Below are 20901 nucleotides of genomic sequence, written 5' to 3' on the forward strand. Positions count from 1 at the left end.
TATATAATGACTTTGAAACACACATGGCCTTCATTTTAGAACAGTTTGTTGTAGTTTAACCCCAGCCAGAAGAGAAGTACTGTGCAGCAGCTTGCTCACTCCCTTTCCCACTCCCTCTGCTCCCGCTGAGGGAAGGGGAGAGGAATAATATCCAAAGGGAAGGGACAAATCCAAGTGATGCACAGTACACCACCACCCACTGAGTGATGCCCAGCCAGGCGCTGAGCAGTGATCAACAGGCACCGGCCACCCCCCTGCCCAGTCCATACGCTGAGCATGACGTTCTGTGGTATGGAGTATCCCTTTGGCCAGTTCGAATCAGCTGCCCTGGCTGCGCTCCCTCCCCATTTCCTCTGCCCCTCCAGCCCTCTCCCAGGCAGGGCCTGAGAAACTGAAAAGTCCTTGATTTAGTATAAATACTAGCAAGCAACAACTAAAAACACCAATGTGCTATCAATGTTGTTCTCGCACCGAATCCAAAACACAGCACTGCACCAGCTACTAAGAAGATAATTAACTCCATCCCAGCTGAAACCAGGACACATTTGTTCTGACTGTTTGCCCTTGCCTTTCTGTTGCAGGACTATCAGAATCACATTTCCCCACACCTTTTAATTCATAGTCAAATTATCCTCCTTTGTGGGAATCTCCCCCCCTTCTTAGCCTATTTATTGAGAATAATCTATCCATCTCAGCCTTCTTTTCTTACTAAGCCATATGAGAATGGCTTTTTTCCTCTCTTCTCCTAAGGAAGACCATCCTCCCATGCACAATCTTTTCAGCGGCTTCTCCTAGTAGCTCTCTGCACCTGTTCCAGTTTGCAGTCATCTGTCTTCTAGATGGATGACTGAACTGCACACTGGATAAGGTCTTAACAATTTCTTGTACAATGGGCATTAATCTCATGCCAGAGTATGTTTTAATTAATTCCCCAAGCTCCTCTGATGGAGGGGAGGGTTTCTGTTTCATATGTGGGAAAAATCTGAGATCCTGTGAGGTGATATGATTTGCCAAAATGAGAAAGACGGCAGTGGGGAAATGGGGCACCACAACAAACCCTCCTGAGACACAGCTCCAGCTGTCACCTCTGCCCCAGATCACACCTTTCTGCTGTTTGTATCGAACCACGGCAGTGCAACGGCCTGTTGAGACAGTGAAGAGGATTCAAAGACTATCCATGCATCCAAGGGGAAGCTTTTACAGCGCAAAATCTGGGAAGACTGGGAATATTTTGAGTTAATCTTCTTTGCTTTCTAAAGCCTGATTCCTCATTTCTCCTAGGTCTCCTGTTACACAGTTATTTTAAGAAGACAAAGCATCACTAACCCACAGTTTAAGACATATAGCACCACATTTCTTTTAAGTTGTATTTCAATTGCTTTCCTACAGTTTTATACGAAGATGCTGGAATGCTTTGCTTTAATACAGGTAGCTTGTATGACAGACATGAGTAAGTATCTGTTAAGGCCCATCAGCAAAACTGTTTGCTCTTGGCACTGCTACAAGAATGGGAGTACAGGTTAGCAAGGCTGAAGGAGACAAAGCTTGGAAAATGCTCTTAGTAATCGCTGAATCACAGCTTTGCTTTCCTCTAGCTCTGATCGGCATCCTCTGTTCCAAGCATCAGGCTCTTAAGCTGAGACAACCTACCACTGGTCCTGTTAATGAATTCTTGTCATAAAGCAGATGAATGTTAACTGGGGACCAAATGAGGAGAAGGCAAGTTATTTCTCTTGTGCCTTAATCTGGCTTTGAAACCAGGTGTATTGCTGGGAGACTACTGGACTCACAGTGTTTTGCCAGAGATCTTCTGTATGCTCTCTGGGCAGAGGAGGATTATACTGGTTGCTTCCTTCAGACATAACAGATTTTCCAGTTTATGGGAGAAATGAGTCCTAGCAGTGCCAGTCAGAACTCAGTCCTTGATGTTTAACCAAAAATACCAGCAAATGTCACCAGCATAATTAAGCGATCAACTTCACTCCACTTACTGGAGATCAGCTATGGTACTCACATAATAGAAAAACCTTCAAAACTAGTTCAGTGAGGCCAGACTTCACAGAGCCAATGCCAAGCTCTTGGCAAGGGATGTCACCTATCACAGTGCTTTGTCACAAAGGGGGAAGAGTAAGGGACAGTGAAGTCCTCTGCTACTCAGTGAGGACAGAAGTGAAAGGGCAACAGTCCTTCCTAGCAATGCTAGACGGACAGGAGAGCAGAGCAAACGTGCCATGTACACCACTTCAAAGCAGAGGTCAAATTTAGCCCAGGACAGTATTAGGACAGTTGTGGCCAGGCAAGATAATAACCGTATACGCTTCTTTCCCACTGGTTGTCCATTTGACCTCTACCTTGACTAAACGTTGTTGTTACACTGAGAAAAGTCAATATATTTTTATACTTTTCATTTTGGAACAAACACTCAACCTAGCAAAGGTTGGCCACTCATTCCTTACCCTGCTGAGCTCCCTGCTTAGCAGTTTAATTTGTCCCTTTTGCCAGCCACTGATCCACTCCCACCCTTCTCCACATGTCCCCAGGTTATTGTGGTGGAAGTCTCTGAAGATGTGAAGTAACAACCAGGACATCTGTCTCTCAAAGCAGGTGCACGCTCACAACCCTGGTGACTTAGACATGTAGCACCACCCAGCCCCAAAATGTACAATAAGACCACACAGTACCTTCATGCTCCACTCCAGGTACAGAGAGATCTTCTGTTCCTTGCCAGAGGATTTTCCCTGTTTCAGCATCCCGAAGGTTCATCCAATTTCTGATTGGGAAACAGTTAAGGAAAACAAGCTATCTGCATCCCTAAATGCTGTGTCTAGTATTCTTTCTTAAGCCTTGAAATAGGCTACTCAAGCTGTTTTAATCATGTTTTCTGATTCTCAGGAGGCCAAGGAGGAGAGATGCTTTTCCCCAGAAAATAAATGAACAAACCAATCCTTGACCAGAATGAATGCAACGAGAGTTGTATAGTCACAGATTTAGTTTTCACTTTAGCTTGTTAACCTCATTTATCATTTTCCATTTGTTCTAAAGGATACAGGCAATGTCACTGTGCTGTGGAGAAGCAAGAACATTGCTAACAATAACAGATAATTCTACACAAGCAATGGCTGTTCTTCAGCATTTGAAAAATGCTAGAAAAAGAAGTGCTTCCTTTATAACATTAGAAAAAGAGTAACACCTGATAGAGCTTGTTTTCCTAACTTGTAAATTATTAATATCAAGGGTTGTTCTATTGCTGTTGACCCTGTAACTGCCACTCATGGGAATTCTTCAGCTGCTGAGTGCTAAGCAAGGAGAGATCCTCTCTTTTCACTCTCAGCAAGTGAGGCTGTGCCAGCTTTCAGAAAGCCCAGATCAGTGATTTAGTCATTAAAGTTACAGGCATGTACGGCATACTCATATTTTCAAAAGGACAATTAATAACGATCTTAAGCACACCTTTAAAACATCTCCCCCATAACATAGCTCAGACATCGACACATCAGGACAAGGCGCCTGCACAGCTGCCCAACGCCGCTCTGAACAGGGATACAGCCATCAGTGAGCCCGAGGCCCTGCAGCAGCCTCCTGCTCCACAGCTCATCAGGGTGGCTCCGAGGAGTCACCAGCACAAACACAAACAGCCTGAACAGAGCAGGATCTGTGAGATAAGCAATGCCTTTCCAGGTGTTTTCTTTTGCTGGTTTACGGCAGTGTAGCCTTTGTACTCAGTAATTCCTAGACAAGAGACTGGAAACTATCTGGGAGAAGGGGAGAGACCAACTGCTCAAGGAACTGACTGAGGAGGTAGAGAAACAGAAGAGGGACAATATGGACCTTGATGTTGGTATAAATAGGAGCTGTCAGAGATACGCATATTGAACTCATCCTCTAACATACAGTTTCCAGGCAGACTCACACAAACTCGTCACACTGATCAAATTTTTCCAGAGCTCCAGGGAAGAAACAGATGCTTTAGCAAATTTTGCATTACAGGGTAACATTTGTTTTAAAATTATGTGTGTGGAGGAGGGAAAGGAAGATGGCTGCTTCAGCAGGGCTGTGAGGAGCCTTTCCCCTTCTGAAGTATGGCCAGACTTTCCATGTCCCACTAAAAGGGCAAGAGGGAGGAGGAAAGTAGGAATATGTGCACAGGGTCCTTTTACACAGGCACGGTCTTACAGCTTCCAAAACTTAGCAACAACTTGGAGCATGGGAAGAGGGAGTGTAGGGCAGCTTGCTCATGTTCTTCCAAACATGTTCTAAAATACATAATATCTACCACTTGTTCTGTGATTAAGGCAAAAGTGAAAGGGAGAGAAGGTGGAAACCATCATAATCTGAGTGCCCCATATGCCACCTCCATATCCTGACAGAAAGCTGGAAAGCGGAGATCTCTCCCCAGCTAGCAAACCAGGGGAGATGGGGGCTGTTGGCAGGCAGGTCAGAGAGAGAAAATGAGCAGCAGCATGGCAAGAAGGACCTGCAGCAGGACAGGGCTCTCATGTGGAGCTGACTGGAAAACTCAAAAGTCCCCAGCCAATGCCACCCATAGGATGGAACCGCCCCAACTGTAATTTACAATGTCCAAAAAAAAATCCACCATTTTTTGATTTATCTTCCCCCAGACAAACACGCAAACTAGCCAGGGTGAAGCTATTTGCATAGAAAGCAGTGTGCAATTTATCAAATGCCATGCACGAGGGAAAAATAACAAATGAGACGATCTGAGCATCTCACTGACAAATTCATTTATCTTCACAACACCCTACGATGCAAACACTCTTGACTATTAGCTGTACAGTAATTCAGTAAAGTGGGCACTTGATTATCAAAACCCTGTATTACCTTTAAAAAATGGTCCCCTTCAGAAGTATTTACTTCCTATTTTTTCACTATCAGTGGGAGTTATGAGCTCACAGGTCTGGCCATAGGCTGTGCAGTGTCAAGCTGAGCAGTAGACAAGTTCCTCTGAACTGGAAATGAAACACTAACAAAAAGCAAACCCACCGCTGCACAGGAACTGATCCAGCCTCCCAGGTGCTATACCAGCACTTTTAACTAACAGACTACCTTCCTTTCTCTTTGCCATGCCTTGCCTTGCCTTGCTTTGCCTTCCTGTCCCTCTTCCCTTACCAATTTTTGGAGTGCTCTGACAAAAGTATTAAATTAGAACTGCCCTTCAAAGAGTGTATGTAGACTCTCAGCTTAATTATTATCCTTACTTGAAATACATAGTTATAGAGTGATAGTGACCTACTATTTCTGGTGAGAGAAAACACTGCTGTAGACTATTGACCTCTGTTGCTTCTCTCTATAAGGTTTTATCTCTCAGTCCAGCCCAAGAGAGATGATAACAAGTTACGTTGTCATGCTGAACAATGCCAGATATGTTAACATTTGGCGTGTTAAGACTTCTATAAAGTGCTGCTATTCTGTATTGATGTTCCACTGTAAGAGTAAATGATGCAGGACAGCCTGCCCCATGCTTTTATATTCTGACTATCAAATGAAAGATGAAGAATAAACAAAAACCTCAGGACTGTATCCCTACTGATGACAGCATGCAGGTCAGTAACGCAAGCCACAGTTTCTAGAATATTTCTTGTATTTAAACAGTCTGGACATTGCTAATCCATGTAAATTCCACATTAAATGAAAAAACGTTTACTGTCAGTGTAGCCAAAGGCTTTCTGGCCTAGACAGATGCATGAGCAGGTTCAGGACATGCTTATCCAACTTCTACAAATAAAACAAATGAAATCAACCTGCTATTCAGAGTGTATATACAGAGGTAAAGTATGTGGATCCTGACATACTTTAAGGGATAAGAATACTCTAGCCAGTTCACAATTTTTTCCCCAGTAACTAAGCATTATTAAAAGGGAAGAACAAATCATCATATCTTAAAAGTGTACACACAGAGTCCTCTCCTATTGGAAAAAAACCTTCACACTCAAGATAGTAATTCTTTTTTAAAAACATATGTTTAAAAAGAAACAGGCATCTGAAAAAAATTCCTAAGTCAAAATTGAGATAATTTATAAAACTTAACTGTAACAGAATTTAAAAAAAAAAGGCAAAACCCATCAGAAGTGATTTTTTTGGCAAGGGAATACCTGACAAAGCAGCAGTTGCATTGCTTACTTACTTAGCAGCTTATCACTACTTCTGTCATCTTGGATAGAAAGGCTGGTACTAGGACATACCCCAGAGTGAAGAAAATGGAGATCTTGAACCAAACCCACACACACTGTTATCTTCTAATGTGTTTAATTGGTTTAAGATTCTTCCATCCCAGCATGAGAGATATTGTTACTAAAAATAAGAAGTGCTCCATCTTCCGAGCAGCAGTGGAGACCTGCAGGCAGGATGAAGAGGGCATTTTAAGTATTATTGAAAAGGAGAAAGTAAATTAATATAGGTTTAACACAATTACTCTTTTTGCAGAGGCTCCTGTCAAGCCACCTGGCAGGGGTAGCTACGAAGAGCAATCAGAGAGCCAGAGAGTTACAGCTTTGTAAAGTTAATATATATGAAAAAAAAGGAAGAACAATAGTATATTCCTAATTCAGCTTCTCATTCCAAAATCACAAGAACACTCTTACACTGTTAAATTTTCATTCTCGTGGATTTTGCTTTTTTTTGGTAGGAAACAGTGTCTGATTTAAGACTCAATAGATCAAATACTCTTCAATCCTGAAGGCAAGGAAAGGATTAGGTAGAACAGCACAAGGAAGGGTGCACTGTTGATCTATTTATATTCCACCACCTATTGGGTCAGCAAAGTCTTACATAAAAGCTTTGTAGTACCTGGAATTTGACTTGCTTTATATACATGACATGAATTAGCTTCTTCACAGACCTGCTCTGTTTAGCCTGATGAAGGGAAATGGTTTGTGCATTTCTAAATCCAAGTTTTGTTGTCTTGAATACCTCTGATCTCAGAACAGAAATTCTTTCTTTTTGGTATCTGTCATAGAGATCTCCTAGTTCAAACATATCAAAATATACATACTTATCTTTAAGTGCTTTAGCATTGCAAAAGATCCCCATGTATTACCACACTGGTAATTAAGAATAACCTTGAAGGAAGAGAACGAGCACAAACAAAATTAATCATTAAAGGAGTATGGAGTTAAAGAAGTTCTGCCCCAATCTTCCTGACTATTATTTTTATCTTGTAATGTTTAGCAGTTCTTAAATATCTCAAAGCCTGCAGCAAACAGTAGGTGCAATTTCTTCCATTAAAATGGTCCATTTTTCATTTTATTCCTTGCTGTCTACACCATTCTAAAACCTTAGGAACTGCTGCACTCTTATCTTTCATAATAAAATCAAGCCTAATGTCCATAATCACTCCTGGAGGGTAAGGTCTTTCATCACCTTTGCCAGCTTTTTTTTTTTTGTGTGTGTGTACATGAAACCCAACATTAAGAACAGTTTACTACATGCCAGGTGCAAACAGGTTCTCAACAATTATGTGTTAATAAGAATTGTCCTGTGGGACAAATGACGGAGAGAAGGTGGAGCTGAAAGCCCCGAACAATTCAGACTTGCATCTCTCCTGCAGACCCAGAAAAGCTTCTGATCTGGTGTGCCCAAATTTCACTTCTGAGTTTATGTAGTCTGTCAAGAAAAGCAGATACAACCAGGCACTCATGACATGGGCCAGCACGTTAATTTAAAGACTGTTACATGTAAGTAAAGATCAACCTTTAGAGATTATATTTTTATCAGACATATTTTCCCAGAATATTTGCATCTCAGTTGTTTCAATCCAGTCTGAGGAGTAAGGACCAAAATAAATTATGCAAAACAACTACCAAGCTACAAGATTACAAAGTAGACCACCCAAATGGTCTTATGCTTCTACTCCACTCATGCCATTCATCCCCTAATCTTTCCAATCTCTAATCTCACTTTTTATTACAACTCCCAAATCCCTTTTCCACAGAACTCTTAATTGTGTGCTTACATTTAAGCATATGCACAGATATTCTGCTGAATCAGGTCCTTGAGTTCACTCTGTTCACATTCAAGAGAAATGCTGCTGCCTTTTGTGTTTAATAAACCACAGGCGTACATTTTGGCAGTGTGGTAAGAGAAAAGGAGTCTTTCCTCCTAGGCTAAGGCTGAAATTCAGTGCGAAATCATATCTGAAGGAACTGAATGAGCGTCCATCCATTCTGTCTAGTAACAGAAAGACCAAAACAAACACACAGACTGGAAGCTATTCCTCAGCATTACTGGAGCCTTTGGGTATAGCACTGTCAACTTCTCCTGCTTTCAGGCAGCAGCACACTCTCTTGGGTTCCAGATTAGTCAGAGAGCATGCTATGACAGCTCTTACAGGAGCAGGTATTAAAAATCCGCTATTATAAACCAACTTTCCTGGAGTGACGCACAAGATACAGGTTACTGTGCTTCTCCAAATGATGGGAGGTGCTGGGGACTGGAGAGGTGCTCTATTAAATCCTCAAATGGAAGGAAGCCAATTATCCCTTCAAAGCACTCCTGACACTCCTGTACTGACTGTAACAAAGCCTGCTTTTAGTCTCCTGCACAGCATTGCTGTGCAACAGAAGCCACAGAGATCCAGATTAATGGGCACCACATGACAAAATGAAGCAAATATCCTCAGCAACCAACAAAGTCATTTCACACCAAATTATGTAATCAGGGGGGATATATTTAACAGCTATAGCATCACAGCAAAAAAATCAACACAGTATCATATACTTGTACACTTTGCACTTCCCCTTTTACTTTCTGCCCTACATCTTTGCGTGCAGATACCCTCTGTATGGGCCTTATATCACCACAGTGTATTTCCATCTAACATCCATCAGACAGTCCTGGATTAAGGTGGTTTTGGACCATACTTGGAAAGACAGTCACACATGTTACTGAATACCATGTCAACCTTACCTTAATTGTAATACAGAGTTATGCTAATAGAGCAGAAGTTAATACTGCCACCTTATATCATATTAAGTAGACCTCAGATCATTTCTGCTGCACAGTAATGTTGGTCCTGTTGTTAAACTCATTGCTGTGTGTCACGTTCTCCCTGAACCTTGGGTAACCATTTAGAAGATGAGTTATGTTCCTACCATGAAACTATTTCCTGCTTGAACCTCTGAATATATATTATCTTAGCAGGGCTCACGTTGAGGCACACTGCAAAAGTCTACAACAAAAATGCAGCACAGGTCAATTCACAGTCAGATCAGCTGCAAAGAGTTGCTAATCCAACTAGAGAAACACAGAAGCCATTTAACTCCGCATACTTTGGAAATACAGTAAAACCACGTCCAACATTCGCTAATAAAAATCTATGCAAACTATCCAGTTTAACATCTGTGCCTTTCAAACAGTTTAGGTTGAAAAATACAATTATTATTCACTATTTTCATCAAAAGGAACAAAACACAGATCTCCACAGCACCCTAGTGACGTTACATAGCAGAACAAGGTACAGAGTTTGCATTTAGTTTACATTTAATTTTCACTTTTGTCAATTTACTGTCTGAAAATATTCACAGTAAAATCTCTCCAAATCTTAAACATTTAAATCAGAATTGGTGACACCTGTAGTAGGCTTAACCAAAGCAGGTACTTGTGCAAAAATAATGAAGACGGATCACTCCCAGACTCTGGGAAGAGGTGTCCAGCATGGGCAGGCAGGGTGGGAAAATGGGTTTTGTTTCTTCAGTAATACACAGCAATACTGAAAAGTAAGCCAAACTTCCATTTCAGTGACTCTTCCTCTCTTCCCCAAACCAAAACAGCAAGAAAAAATGGATGCACATTTTGAAGGAAAGAGCTACAGACCTACTGACATGACGCTATGGGTCATCAGGAGGGAAAAAAGTAAAAAAGAATAAATTACAGTGGTTTGCAAACAGCTGAACTAGGGATGCAGACGCTATTGTTTCAAGGTTTGTATCTCTGTCCAGATGAGTCTAGTCTTGGAGAAGCTTAACTCTCTTAGAAATTTCAGCATTTTTTTTCACTGCTGAGCAACAGGAACCAATTTAGGCATTTTGGCAATCAAACAACCTTTGATTTCTTCAGACAAAAGCAACAATACGTGACTTCCCCAGCAGCTCCTGCCTGCAGCAGATGAGAAGACTGCCCTGTTACCCTGATGTACCAGCAAAGGCCATGCAGACACGCTTCTGGAGTGTGTGCTAGGCACTTCTCTAGGAACTAAGCTCAACCTAAAAAGACTAATCTCTTCTAAGCTCTGAAAAAAACCAAACCCTAAGGTCTGAGATCCCTAAGAATGAAAGTTAAAACAAAAACCAAAATGCACTTGTGGTACATAGAATACAATGTTGTTTAAAGTGGGAATAAGGTCCATATCAAATCTACACACAAATCACCAGCTTATGGGGCAGGTTCTCCTGTCAGAGGGATCAAGCCACCTGTGGAAATGCTTTGTTTGTTACTATAAATGTGTTTTGTTTCCTCTAGAAACAGAGGTTAAAATGGTTCCTAGAACAAGATAACAATGCCAAAATAAAAGCAAGCGGAAACAATGTAGTGGTTTTACGCTGCTTTCTGCTACCTATGTTTTTTAGGCTTTTCTTTGGCTTCTCTGCAGAGGATTGACAGAATTCCTTTATACCAGTGCCTCAGCAGGAAAAACAACATATGATCACAACTGGAGATTGCTTTACATCCTAGGTAGTAAAACAATCAATAACTCTGAAAAACTTATCATTGCTTGCAGAACCATCTCAGAAGCATGAATTGCACAAAGAAAATCATCTTCTCTTTTCCAGTACGGTAACACTAACTCCTCCCCATCTTCTCTGCATTTTAAATGGATCTGAAAAATTAGCATGTTAGAAAAGCTTGAGCTCATGCTAAGAACCCTTTGAATATTAACATAATTAATGTCATCAGTAATACTCTGAGTTTGCAGAAACAGCAGGTGAATCAATGGGAATGATGTATTCATCCAAGAAAAGAATATGACCTTTCAAATCCATAGGGCTTTATCAGAACATAATTGTAAAGTGGGTTGCTTGTAGCTCAGTGGAAAGAACTAAACTGAATGTATAAGGAGAAAGCTAACAGAGACACCACATACACAAGGGAAACTAAAAATACAATTGAAACATAAAACACTGGGACCTCCTTACAGAAGATGCCTAACCTATATCAAAAGGTGAGGCAGCTTCCAGGACAACTTGAGAAGCCACTCCAAGAAATGCTGTGATGAAGGAGAGGCAATTAAAAGAACATTCCTGCAATTCAAATCTGGCTGGAAGAGATTTTTTTATCCAGAATGCTTAAAATTAAGTTAAATGCTTTAAACCCCAAAACAATTTGGAATAAGTTTGCCCATTTTTTAATTTTAGCACATCAAACGATTTTCCTTTCTGCAAGTGAACACTGGAAATGATTCAGCAATTGAAACAACTTCATTTTGTCTTAACTACTTCAGAACATTCAATCATTTCAACACAGCTGAACCATTATGATAATATTTCAAGGTTCTCAGCAATAAGTGAACTAGAGGGAGTTTCATGGAAATAATCTATCAAAGGGTTCTGGTGAATAACTTCATTTTCACAGATGAGGTTGTAACCAGAAACCCTCAGAGGAATTTACCTCCCTGTAAATCACTATGGCCTATTGTTCTTTACAGAGTTGAAACACAGGATGTCATGACAGTCATGCAACAAAATTAGCCTTAATGGAATGAGGTATTTTGAACCTTGATATGCCTCTTTATTTTATACCATTATTCAATTGTTTTAAAATACGCATTATATTGGCCTGCTTAGAAAGCTTGGCTTGATTTCATGTCATTTTTGCAACACTGTAGGGGTGGATTTTTTTTAACATGTCTAAAAGGATCTTCACACTTCCCCATACTGGCAGGCCACAGACCTGAGCAGAGGAACAAAGACTGCTTTGACCAAAATTTGAAATGGGATAAACATGGCTGCTTAGCTGACATTTTCATACAGTTTCACTTGAATGACCTGTAGCCTTGTGTGAAAAGTGGGGAAAAAAAAATGTAAAAGGCTTTAAAAAGGCAGTTTTATACAGCACTGTTTGTGGCCAGTTGATGCCTTTGTTCCTTGAAGGCCTCTCCAATAATTTCTCTATTGAGCAAAGTGATGTTTATTGAAAATGGCATAGCTGAGCATCAGCAGGTTCCCCTGCTGTTTGGTTTATCTGTCCTCTGAACTCCACAGAACATCTCGGTCTGAAAGTGTTCCCCTGGTAAAATAAGCAACTGACAACACAAAAAGCCTAGATGACTTCCAACTGCCAGTGCTTATGTTGTGACTATGTGCTTTTTCCCCCCATTAATATTTAATTTCTTTTTTTCTCCTTCACTTCATGTCTCTTCTTAGAAAGCTCTCTAGCACACCAGCCTACTGAGCTACAAAGACTACTCCTGATAATCCACAGGTTTATAACATTCATGTATTTTAGAAGAATATATCATTTACTAGAGGTACTAATATATGTACCTCTAAGAACAGATCCGCAGATTGGAAATTGAAGGGAATCAGGGCTTTGGCATGAATTCATTCACTGTGCTACCGGTTCACAGCTTCATGCTGTCACGATTGTCTACCTTGGGCTACGCCAGACAGGAGGCAAATGCTACAATTTAACCAGAAAGACAGGATGTCCCACTGAATATACAATACACTACAGCTCAGTGACTAATAACTTCAATAATACCTAGTACTACGCTGTGCTTCAAAAACTTCAAGTAACGTCCTCAAAGTAGCTTTTTGATAACTGCATATTGTAGAGACTGGGAAATAGGCACGAAGAGTTGCCCACAGCCACATAATTTAATCAGTAAGAAAAAAGGGAAGACATCTCAGGAGGTGTTTGGCTTCAAGTCCTATGCTTAAATACACAACGCTGCCTCTCTCTTTAGACAGCCAGCAACTGTGCTCTCTGGCTGAAGGAAACTCTTCCTTTCACTTGGAGTGACTGCGCAGTAGCACAGATTGCTGCAATCATGCTACAGAGCGGGTGCCAGTGGTTCACTTCACTCCGTGTTTTTCTCGCTTTTGGTGGTTTCTCATTCACCCTAACTAGAAAGCAGGGTGGTTCTGAATCACTGCCAAGCATTACTAATTGAAGTGGGGGGCAGGAAGGATATAAAGATGACGGCCTGCAGGATTAGAAGTACTTTCACTGTCTAAAATCGCGTATTAAAGCAGACAAAAAAATAGATGTATTAGCACTGACAATGGAAGCAAAATGCTTCTAACTATAAAAATGAGTAAACCTCTGAAACTTATCAATAATATTCTTATTCGTTAAAACAACATAAAAATAAAATAGGCAAGTAATGGGGGAAAATACTGCATTTGTTCCTTTCTTGGTTCATATTAATTCAAACAGAGTTCCTGAGAAAATGCTTAATTTCCTTTCCTTTTTCTTTTTTAACTCTGGACACTGAACTATATTTTGAGCTCAAAGTGCTTCAATGAAGTCCATATATGGTTCATGTTTAATATCACAGGTTGTTTCTTTATTCATTTAAGGCAAGTAGTCAGCTAAGTTAAAAAATCTCCTCTAAAAATTAGAGGTGCCTCTGATACACAGTTTAAAACATCCTTCAATATACAAGGTTTCCTTCCACAAAATTTCATTTGGTGTAAAAAGGAGCCCAGTGCATGAGTGGAAACACAGCACTTTTTCATGCATTCAAACTGTCATCTAAATTACTAGCTCTGGGAACTATAACAATAATTTTGCAAAATGTAGTCAGCAGTTACTTAGAAAGGCCAAAGTCTTAGGACAAATGCTATGGCTGTTCACTGCTGGCAAGGACAGGCAGAGACCATTTTGTACAAAGTGACCATCCATTTTGTACAGAATGACACTCAGAGATTACTGTCTAAAGGACCCCTAACAGCTGAACCAACAAACATATTTTGCTTAATTAAGCCCAAACAGCCTGATACCATCTTTACTCGCTCAGCACCCTCAGATTCAGACTCCTTGAACATGGGCAGTCAGTGGTGGAGCCGTTAGTCTAAAGTTCAGAGAAAATGTCAAGTCTTGAAGTTGTTTGGTTAAAATACTAAAAATAAACTCTTCATGCTAGGCAGAGTTGTGCTTCCAAAATGAACGCCACCCAACCAGCTCTATTACAAGGATCCATGAATAGATCTGTAACACTGAGATATTCCCTTACACTGTACCGTGATGGAATTTGGGATTAGTTGTTTCCCTATCCATTGAAGCTTCCCAGGTTTGGATCGCAAGCAGGCAGCCACTGACGGGAAGCATCCACCCTGTTGCATCTTGCCTTGTTTCCTCTTTTCATTACATTCTTTCAGAATCTGTTGGGACCAGAGCAGAACAAAGTCTGAGCACAGTTCTGGAATAAAAAAACAACTGGAGAAAAGCAGTAAGTTCCAGCAGCAAGCTTTTCCTAACTTAACTTTACTTGAAAAAGTTTCCAGTAGTTCCAGCCTCACCAGATCCAGCCAAGAATGGGCAAGGACTTATTTTTCTCTCATTCTTGTATTGTTTTTATGCAATCTATTAACACACATATAGTTTAACATTTTAGTGGGAAATCTTTCAAATCTTACATATTTACCTGTAGCTGAACTCCTAAACAGTGGGCTGCCATTTTTCTTTTCACAAAATGCCATACGGAAACATGTATATTTATTTTGATGGATCTCCTCTGTTTGTGAAGGATGTCTGAACATCTGACAGCCCTATCCCATCAGATTGATCCACACAGGCCAATTATAAGGAGAAACAGCAGACCTGTTAGCAAAGATGCACACTGTGACCATACAGCTGGCACTCAGAAAGAGAGACTCAGCCTGGACAGGCCTGGCAGCCGCTATCCAGGACAACTGGTGTTTTTAGCACTGCACACCTCAGCACCATAGGCCAGGAATACAGATAACGATAATGAGACAGGCCTGCACACAGCCAGCCCAGATACAGCAGAACTTTAACTTCTCACGCTCCCTACTGAACCCCACCTGTGAAATCTGGAGCCTCTTTGCACTTGGGGAGACCTTACCCTTGTCTGCTCTCTCTACCTTCTCGTAAGTAACTTCTTGTAAAAAATACTGGCTACTTAGTTGCACAAATAGGTAAAACAACATTTCAGAAAAGGATGCAAATGTACTTAGAAGAGCCTCAAATAAGCTGGCAAAATGGTAAGTGAATCTTGGTTAGAAGAAACAAAGCTATGGGGAAGCCAGTTTGCGTGAAGTGCATTTTAGTTCAACCAAGATGAGCTGCTTGGCTTCCTAACACTTGTTCTATTTATTCCTCTACTACAATCTTCTCAGTGTGACGTCTTTAACAAGGAGATCACAACATCCTCTATACTGGCCAGGAAGATTAAACAACACACACCCCCACCCCCCGAGAAAGCAAGATTCTTTGAGATTGAACTCAAAATCTATGCTGATTTGCCATAAAGATTTGACATTTAAATGACTGAATAATGTTAATCTTCCACTAATCTTAGATTGCTGTTATGAGTAAGTATTACAGGACAAAACCAAATAATTTCCTTTTGAAAATGTATTTCTTTATCTCTATATAAAAGATGTCTGCTGATTTTCCCTAGGGTATCTTCTGTTCCTGGGAGATATGAATTTAATGGTGACCTTGCCCATGCCTAGCTGGCACTTAGACCACAAGCTAGGGAGAAAAGGCTTTGTTTTTCATTTTCATAAAGCTCAAAAAATACACTATTCACTACTAGAATGTTAACTGATGTTTATTCAGAGCAAAGTCCATCTATTTTTTAAATGACCAGTACTAGATTTTGTAGTATTTCTTTACAAGATTCACTGGTATAACAAGGATCCCAAGAATATAATAGAAGTAATTAACCTCTCATTTCTATGTTCACATTCATAAGAGACTGCTTTAGGGTGAGAAGTGGGAAGACAGAAAAGAAGATCACAGTCGAAAGAAAAAGAGAAAATTTATCTCTTGTCAGTAGTCTGGCCACACTACAAAGCAAGTACACATAGCAGCAATAAATCAGGTTTTTTTTAATAGAAAAACTAACTAACAATGTTAGCTAGAAGTGCATAGCTGAATGCTCAGATTTGTGGCATCTGAACAGCTTTTCATTTAAGTAAGTCTGCTTTAATTGCTTATTTTCTATCTTTTTCCATTGTAAGACAAAGCAAGATGTCATTGAGGATGCATCTCCACTGATAAGGCAATCAGAACATGAGCCTGCAATTACAGTAATATTTTGCATAAAGGCTTCCCTTATTAATCCAAAAGTGGTGTAATTTCAAACCCCACTATTTTACCATGCTGCCATCCTCAACAGTGCAAAAATTCTTCTGGATTCTTTGTGCCTGTACTCCAAGCAACTCAGCTGGGCTTCCCCTCTTTAAAGAACCTCTATTTATTCCATTTCAAGGATAAAAGAGGCACAGTATGGTAGCATCACTGAATGTCTAGCAGTTCAACATCTGGTTCTTTATACTACCATTCATTTGGACTGCTGCCCATGTCAAAGATCAGCATCACGTAGTTCACACGTACACAATGCACATACCACCTAGGCATCTATGTTTATAAAGCCTCACATTAATCATTCCTGTACTACCATGAATGAACATTAAATAGATGATTTGAGTGTTCACAAAGGAAACAGCCCTGCTAACTTGGTTACTACTCTCAGATGGATACTGTTTACTCAAGAATTTTATTGTAATCTCTGTTGTCAAAACAATATTCCACGCAGAACAAATATATATGCCATCTTTCAGCGGAATCCTTTTTCTCATTAAAAAACAGTAATTTACAAAAACCCCACAAACAAATAAACAAACGCCCAAACCTTATGTATATGACATGACAATTCAACACGTAGAGCCATATTAGCAAGGACTGTGACACAGGTCCCTGAACATCAAATCTAGCAACTGGGAAGGAATGACGTTTTAAAAAGTCTTCTACAGCAGCAAGACTGGCCAGGGCAGAGCCTAGGCATACTGATTTTGTACATTTGAAAGTCTCCTTACTTCTGGCTAACTGCCCAAAGACTGGAAGGGGCTACAAGCACACTGCAGTATTACTGGGGAGAGATCCTTTTCTGAGATGGCTCTTAAAACACTCCTTGATGCACAGGGGGACAGGTATCCTTAACTCTGGACATCCAAGCCACAGCAGCTACCACAAAAGTCTTCAAGAGCCATAAGTTTAAATAACTCTCAAGGGTAGTTTGTTGCTCTCCAGCAATCTTATATAATTGGTGAATGGCTGGTACACGAAAGCACGTATCTCTCACATCAAAGCTGTTCACCCTCGTCTTTCAAATGAGGGACAGATAGAGGGAAAGTCCTGCCCTTGACTTTTTATATTTCTGATAAAGTTGATGTTGCTTATCCTCTTGCTCTTCCAGGGAATCAGAAAAGAGTGAAAATAAAATTGCTTCAAGAAATATAATCTTCAAGAGCATATTTGAACTTGTGCTGCTGAGAACAGAAACTAGGCCAGGGAGATTTCAGAGTCACTGTCAAGTGAGGTGTCCACCTATACAGAACAAAGCAAAAAATCACTATTGAAAAAGACTGTAAAAACTTTTAGGGAAAACCTGTAGCTCAGTCTTCACAGAGACATGTCTTGATTTCAGAGAGATCTGTAAAAGAGGAAGAATTCATTTGTGCAAAGGACTCCAGGGATTCAGGGAATTTTTATTTGGCCATGGAAACTTTAGGCTGTCTGTTAGCACTCCAAATCCCCATCAGATCAATAAAGCTTGCAGTCATTATGTCTGATAGCTCCTACCTTCCAGGAAATGAGCTTGTGATTTTTATTCTAATTGTGAATAGGAAGGTGTTCACACCACCAAAATCAACGGTAATGGGAACACTTAGACATTCTTGTTGGCAGTCTCAGAGGAGGTAGAAATAAAAGGTCAAGCACTGAATTTCTTTCGCATTCACACACTGATTCTGTCTAAATTCCCCTTCCTCTATGGAAAGAGAATTTGCTCCTCAATACTTCAGCAACACAATGTTAATTTTTAAACAGTACCTTTCAACAGTGATTATAATTAATTAGGCATCTGTCAATGCATAGAAGCCAATCCAGATTAAGGCATAGATAGAATTTAGAGTTGAGCTAACTATCCCTTATTTAACCCTTGCCTGGCTGTTCTTATTCTGCATCAAGAGAGTCCAAATCCAAAGCTTTTAGGTGTCTTCTGTGATTTGGAACTGGACATACTCATCTTGGGATAAAAGTATGCACAGTGGGGAAATCATGCAGAAATAGTTAAGCTGGAGTAAATTTTAAGCATATAAACCATATGGGTTTATCTAGCTCACAGCTTTTTTGCAGCAGTATAGCTACCTCTTCTTTGACACTGGGGAAGAAAAGTATAGACACTGCTTTATTTCAGTGCAGTACATTTACATAGTGTAGCTACATCCATTCAAAAACTGGCACCGACAAGCTCCATATTGCCCAAGCCAGTTGGCATAGAGATGGTGTGTATTCCCTCAGGGTGGGATTACAGCTCTGTTGCTATTCTAAAAAATAGGCCAGACAATTGAACTTGCTTTTCCAGGTGTGCTCATACGCCCTCTCCCACAGGTAATGCTAAAAACTGACAAAAATTAATCAAATCCTGAAAAGATACTCTTTACATAGCTTTGAAAGCAAATGCCAATTGCAGCCTTCAGGGAAAAGGTGAAACAAGTGCTGCTGCTGCAGTACATCTGTTAATTAGTCTATAAGGACTTGTGTTTATGACAGCAGTGAAAACTAGCTATTGCAGCAGAAGCAATGCCAGCTGAACACAGTTCTACTGTTTTGTTCAATCTCATAGCGATACTTAGCATATCTGCACCAGCATTAATGTGACACTGGAGCTGGCAGAGCAGAAGTCACTCAGTTCTACTTGAGGTGGTTCACTCAAAGCCCTTCAGGCTTTTTTGAACCTCTGCATCTTTAGTTGCCCCACAATCTCTCACATACAGCGTATCCCTCGCTGTTTCAGTCCTGTGCTGTTCTGTAACCAGGGATACATCTACAGATCGCTACAGTTCTCTGAGAAAGCAACTCAGTATCCTTGAAATGTAATCAGAGAATCACAAGGGGATTTAATCTTCCTGACATGTTATAGTAAAAGAGTGTTTAGCCCTGGCATCTTCACCTAATAAACAAAATAAAAATTCAAGTCAACCAAACAGCTATGACAAGCACTTTTCATAAGTCCACAACAACAAATGCCAATCTCCTATTTGCTGACATGGCACAGCAAGAGAACAAGCCACCCTTTCCCTGGCATTAGCTGAAACGGTTCCTTAGATCTACAATCCATGTGGCCCATACTGGCCTGAATTTCATTGGAGCTACAAATACTTCAGTTGAGTTTTTTTGTTGGTGGTGGTTTTGTTCATTATTTTTTTTAAGTTGGGCTACATGTGCATGAGAAATGGGCATGCTTTACCCTTGCAGACAGTGCAACCCTTAAAGCCAAGGCCTCCATGACTCAACAGGAAGAGCATCTTCACTGTCAGCTACCCTATTTTTCCAAGGATGAACTGGCAAAAAATTATTACCAACACCCTCAACACCAAGCCGAGGGAGTAAGTAAAGATGTGAATACTTAGGTGGATGTCAGTGGCACTCTAGACTCACACGAGAAGACCACAGTGAGAATTAGATGTAGCTCTCAAAGGGACAAGAGAAAAATAGGTCATGGATCTGAACCACCCAAGTGGTTACATCTCTGGAGAGCTATTGCAGGCAGGACCACATGCTGTAATATAGACCAAACAATTTTTGATTTTCCACTTAAAACTGACAGGACTAAGATTATTCAAGGAAAACAAGTTCATTATCTTGTCTCTTCTGAGGAAAGGAAGAAAACTTAAGAGCACACAAAACAAGTGGAGAATCAAAACAAAATTGAAAATACAGTCAGGAGGGAATGATTGGCAGTTGCATGAGGAAACTAATCTTGTAAATGGACCAGAGGCTGCTGAAAGTGGAGGCAAGAGAGGAGGAATAAAAGGGGATTTACAGTGATTGATGCAGAACTCTCATAAAACAAGGACTCCACAACAGAATTACTGTGCTTTTTTAGGAACCTACTAGAGTATGAGAAGTGCTTAAATTTGCAGTGTGGATTACTGAGTTGACAATTTAACCACCGCCACATTTTACTCAGTGTTAGGCAGTATGGCAGTATGAAAAGAGAGCAAGTTGTTTGGAAAAGCACTATAGCAAAACATGGAATTACAAGTTAAAAATTCCATTCCAAACCAGTTTAGAATAGGTAAAATACCAATATTTGGTTCTGAATGCTGCACTTGAATCAGCCTCTATAGATACACTAATGTGAACTATACTGATGTGAACCTCTGAGCATGTCACTAGGAGATGTCTTGAAGGTGGAGTGTCTGTGCCCAAACCAGCATCTCTCTGCTCCAGCATGCATTGGAATTCAGATGAAAAACATTACTGTGGAGATACAATAATGAAATGTCCACTGAAATGATGAAAAAGCAATGACCTCTATTACTTCCACATAGCTCCTATACGTTTTGTTGTCAATAAAATCTACAGTTATATTTATACTAAGTTTTTAATTTTATTATTTTAACAAGCTTGTAGCTGTGTGTTCAATTTTCAAAGTATTTTAAATCTGATTTTTATAATTTTAATCAAAATATATTCATATTTTTTCAGCTGAAACAATATCTTATTTCTGCTGTGAAAAAGAACAGCATGTATAAATAATACAATCAGCTGTAGTTCACAACTGGACTCTTTCAATTTAGTTATTAATAACAAAATAAAAATGCGGTTCTTGAAAAGCTAGACTTACATGAAATTGATACAAATATGTTTTTAAAATATTATTTTGGTGTTTCAAAGTGTAAACTTTAT

General features: G+C 40.1%; 1 protein-coding gene across 2 annotated transcripts in view; it reads right to left on the minus strand.

The window, feature by feature from the left end:
• The window catches only part of PDE6D (phosphodiesterase 6D), a 38136-nt gene that overhangs the window by 6669 nt on the left and 10566 nt on the right, over positions 1–20901 (minus strand). For both annotated transcript variants that reach the window (XM_055817662.1, XM_005237757.4), the window contains exon 2: positions 2682–2770. In XM_055817662.1, the coding sequence (XP_055673637.1) occupies positions 2682–2770 (89 nt within the window). The remainder of the gene's footprint in view (positions 1–2681; positions 2771–20901) is intronic.

The sequence above is a fragment of the Falco peregrinus genome, chromosome 12 (assembly GCF_023634155.1).
Source record: "Falco peregrinus isolate bFalPer1 chromosome 12, bFalPer1.pri, whole genome shotgun sequence".
Classification (NCBI taxonomy): Eukaryota; Metazoa; Chordata; class Aves; order Falconiformes; family Falconidae; genus Falco; species Falco peregrinus.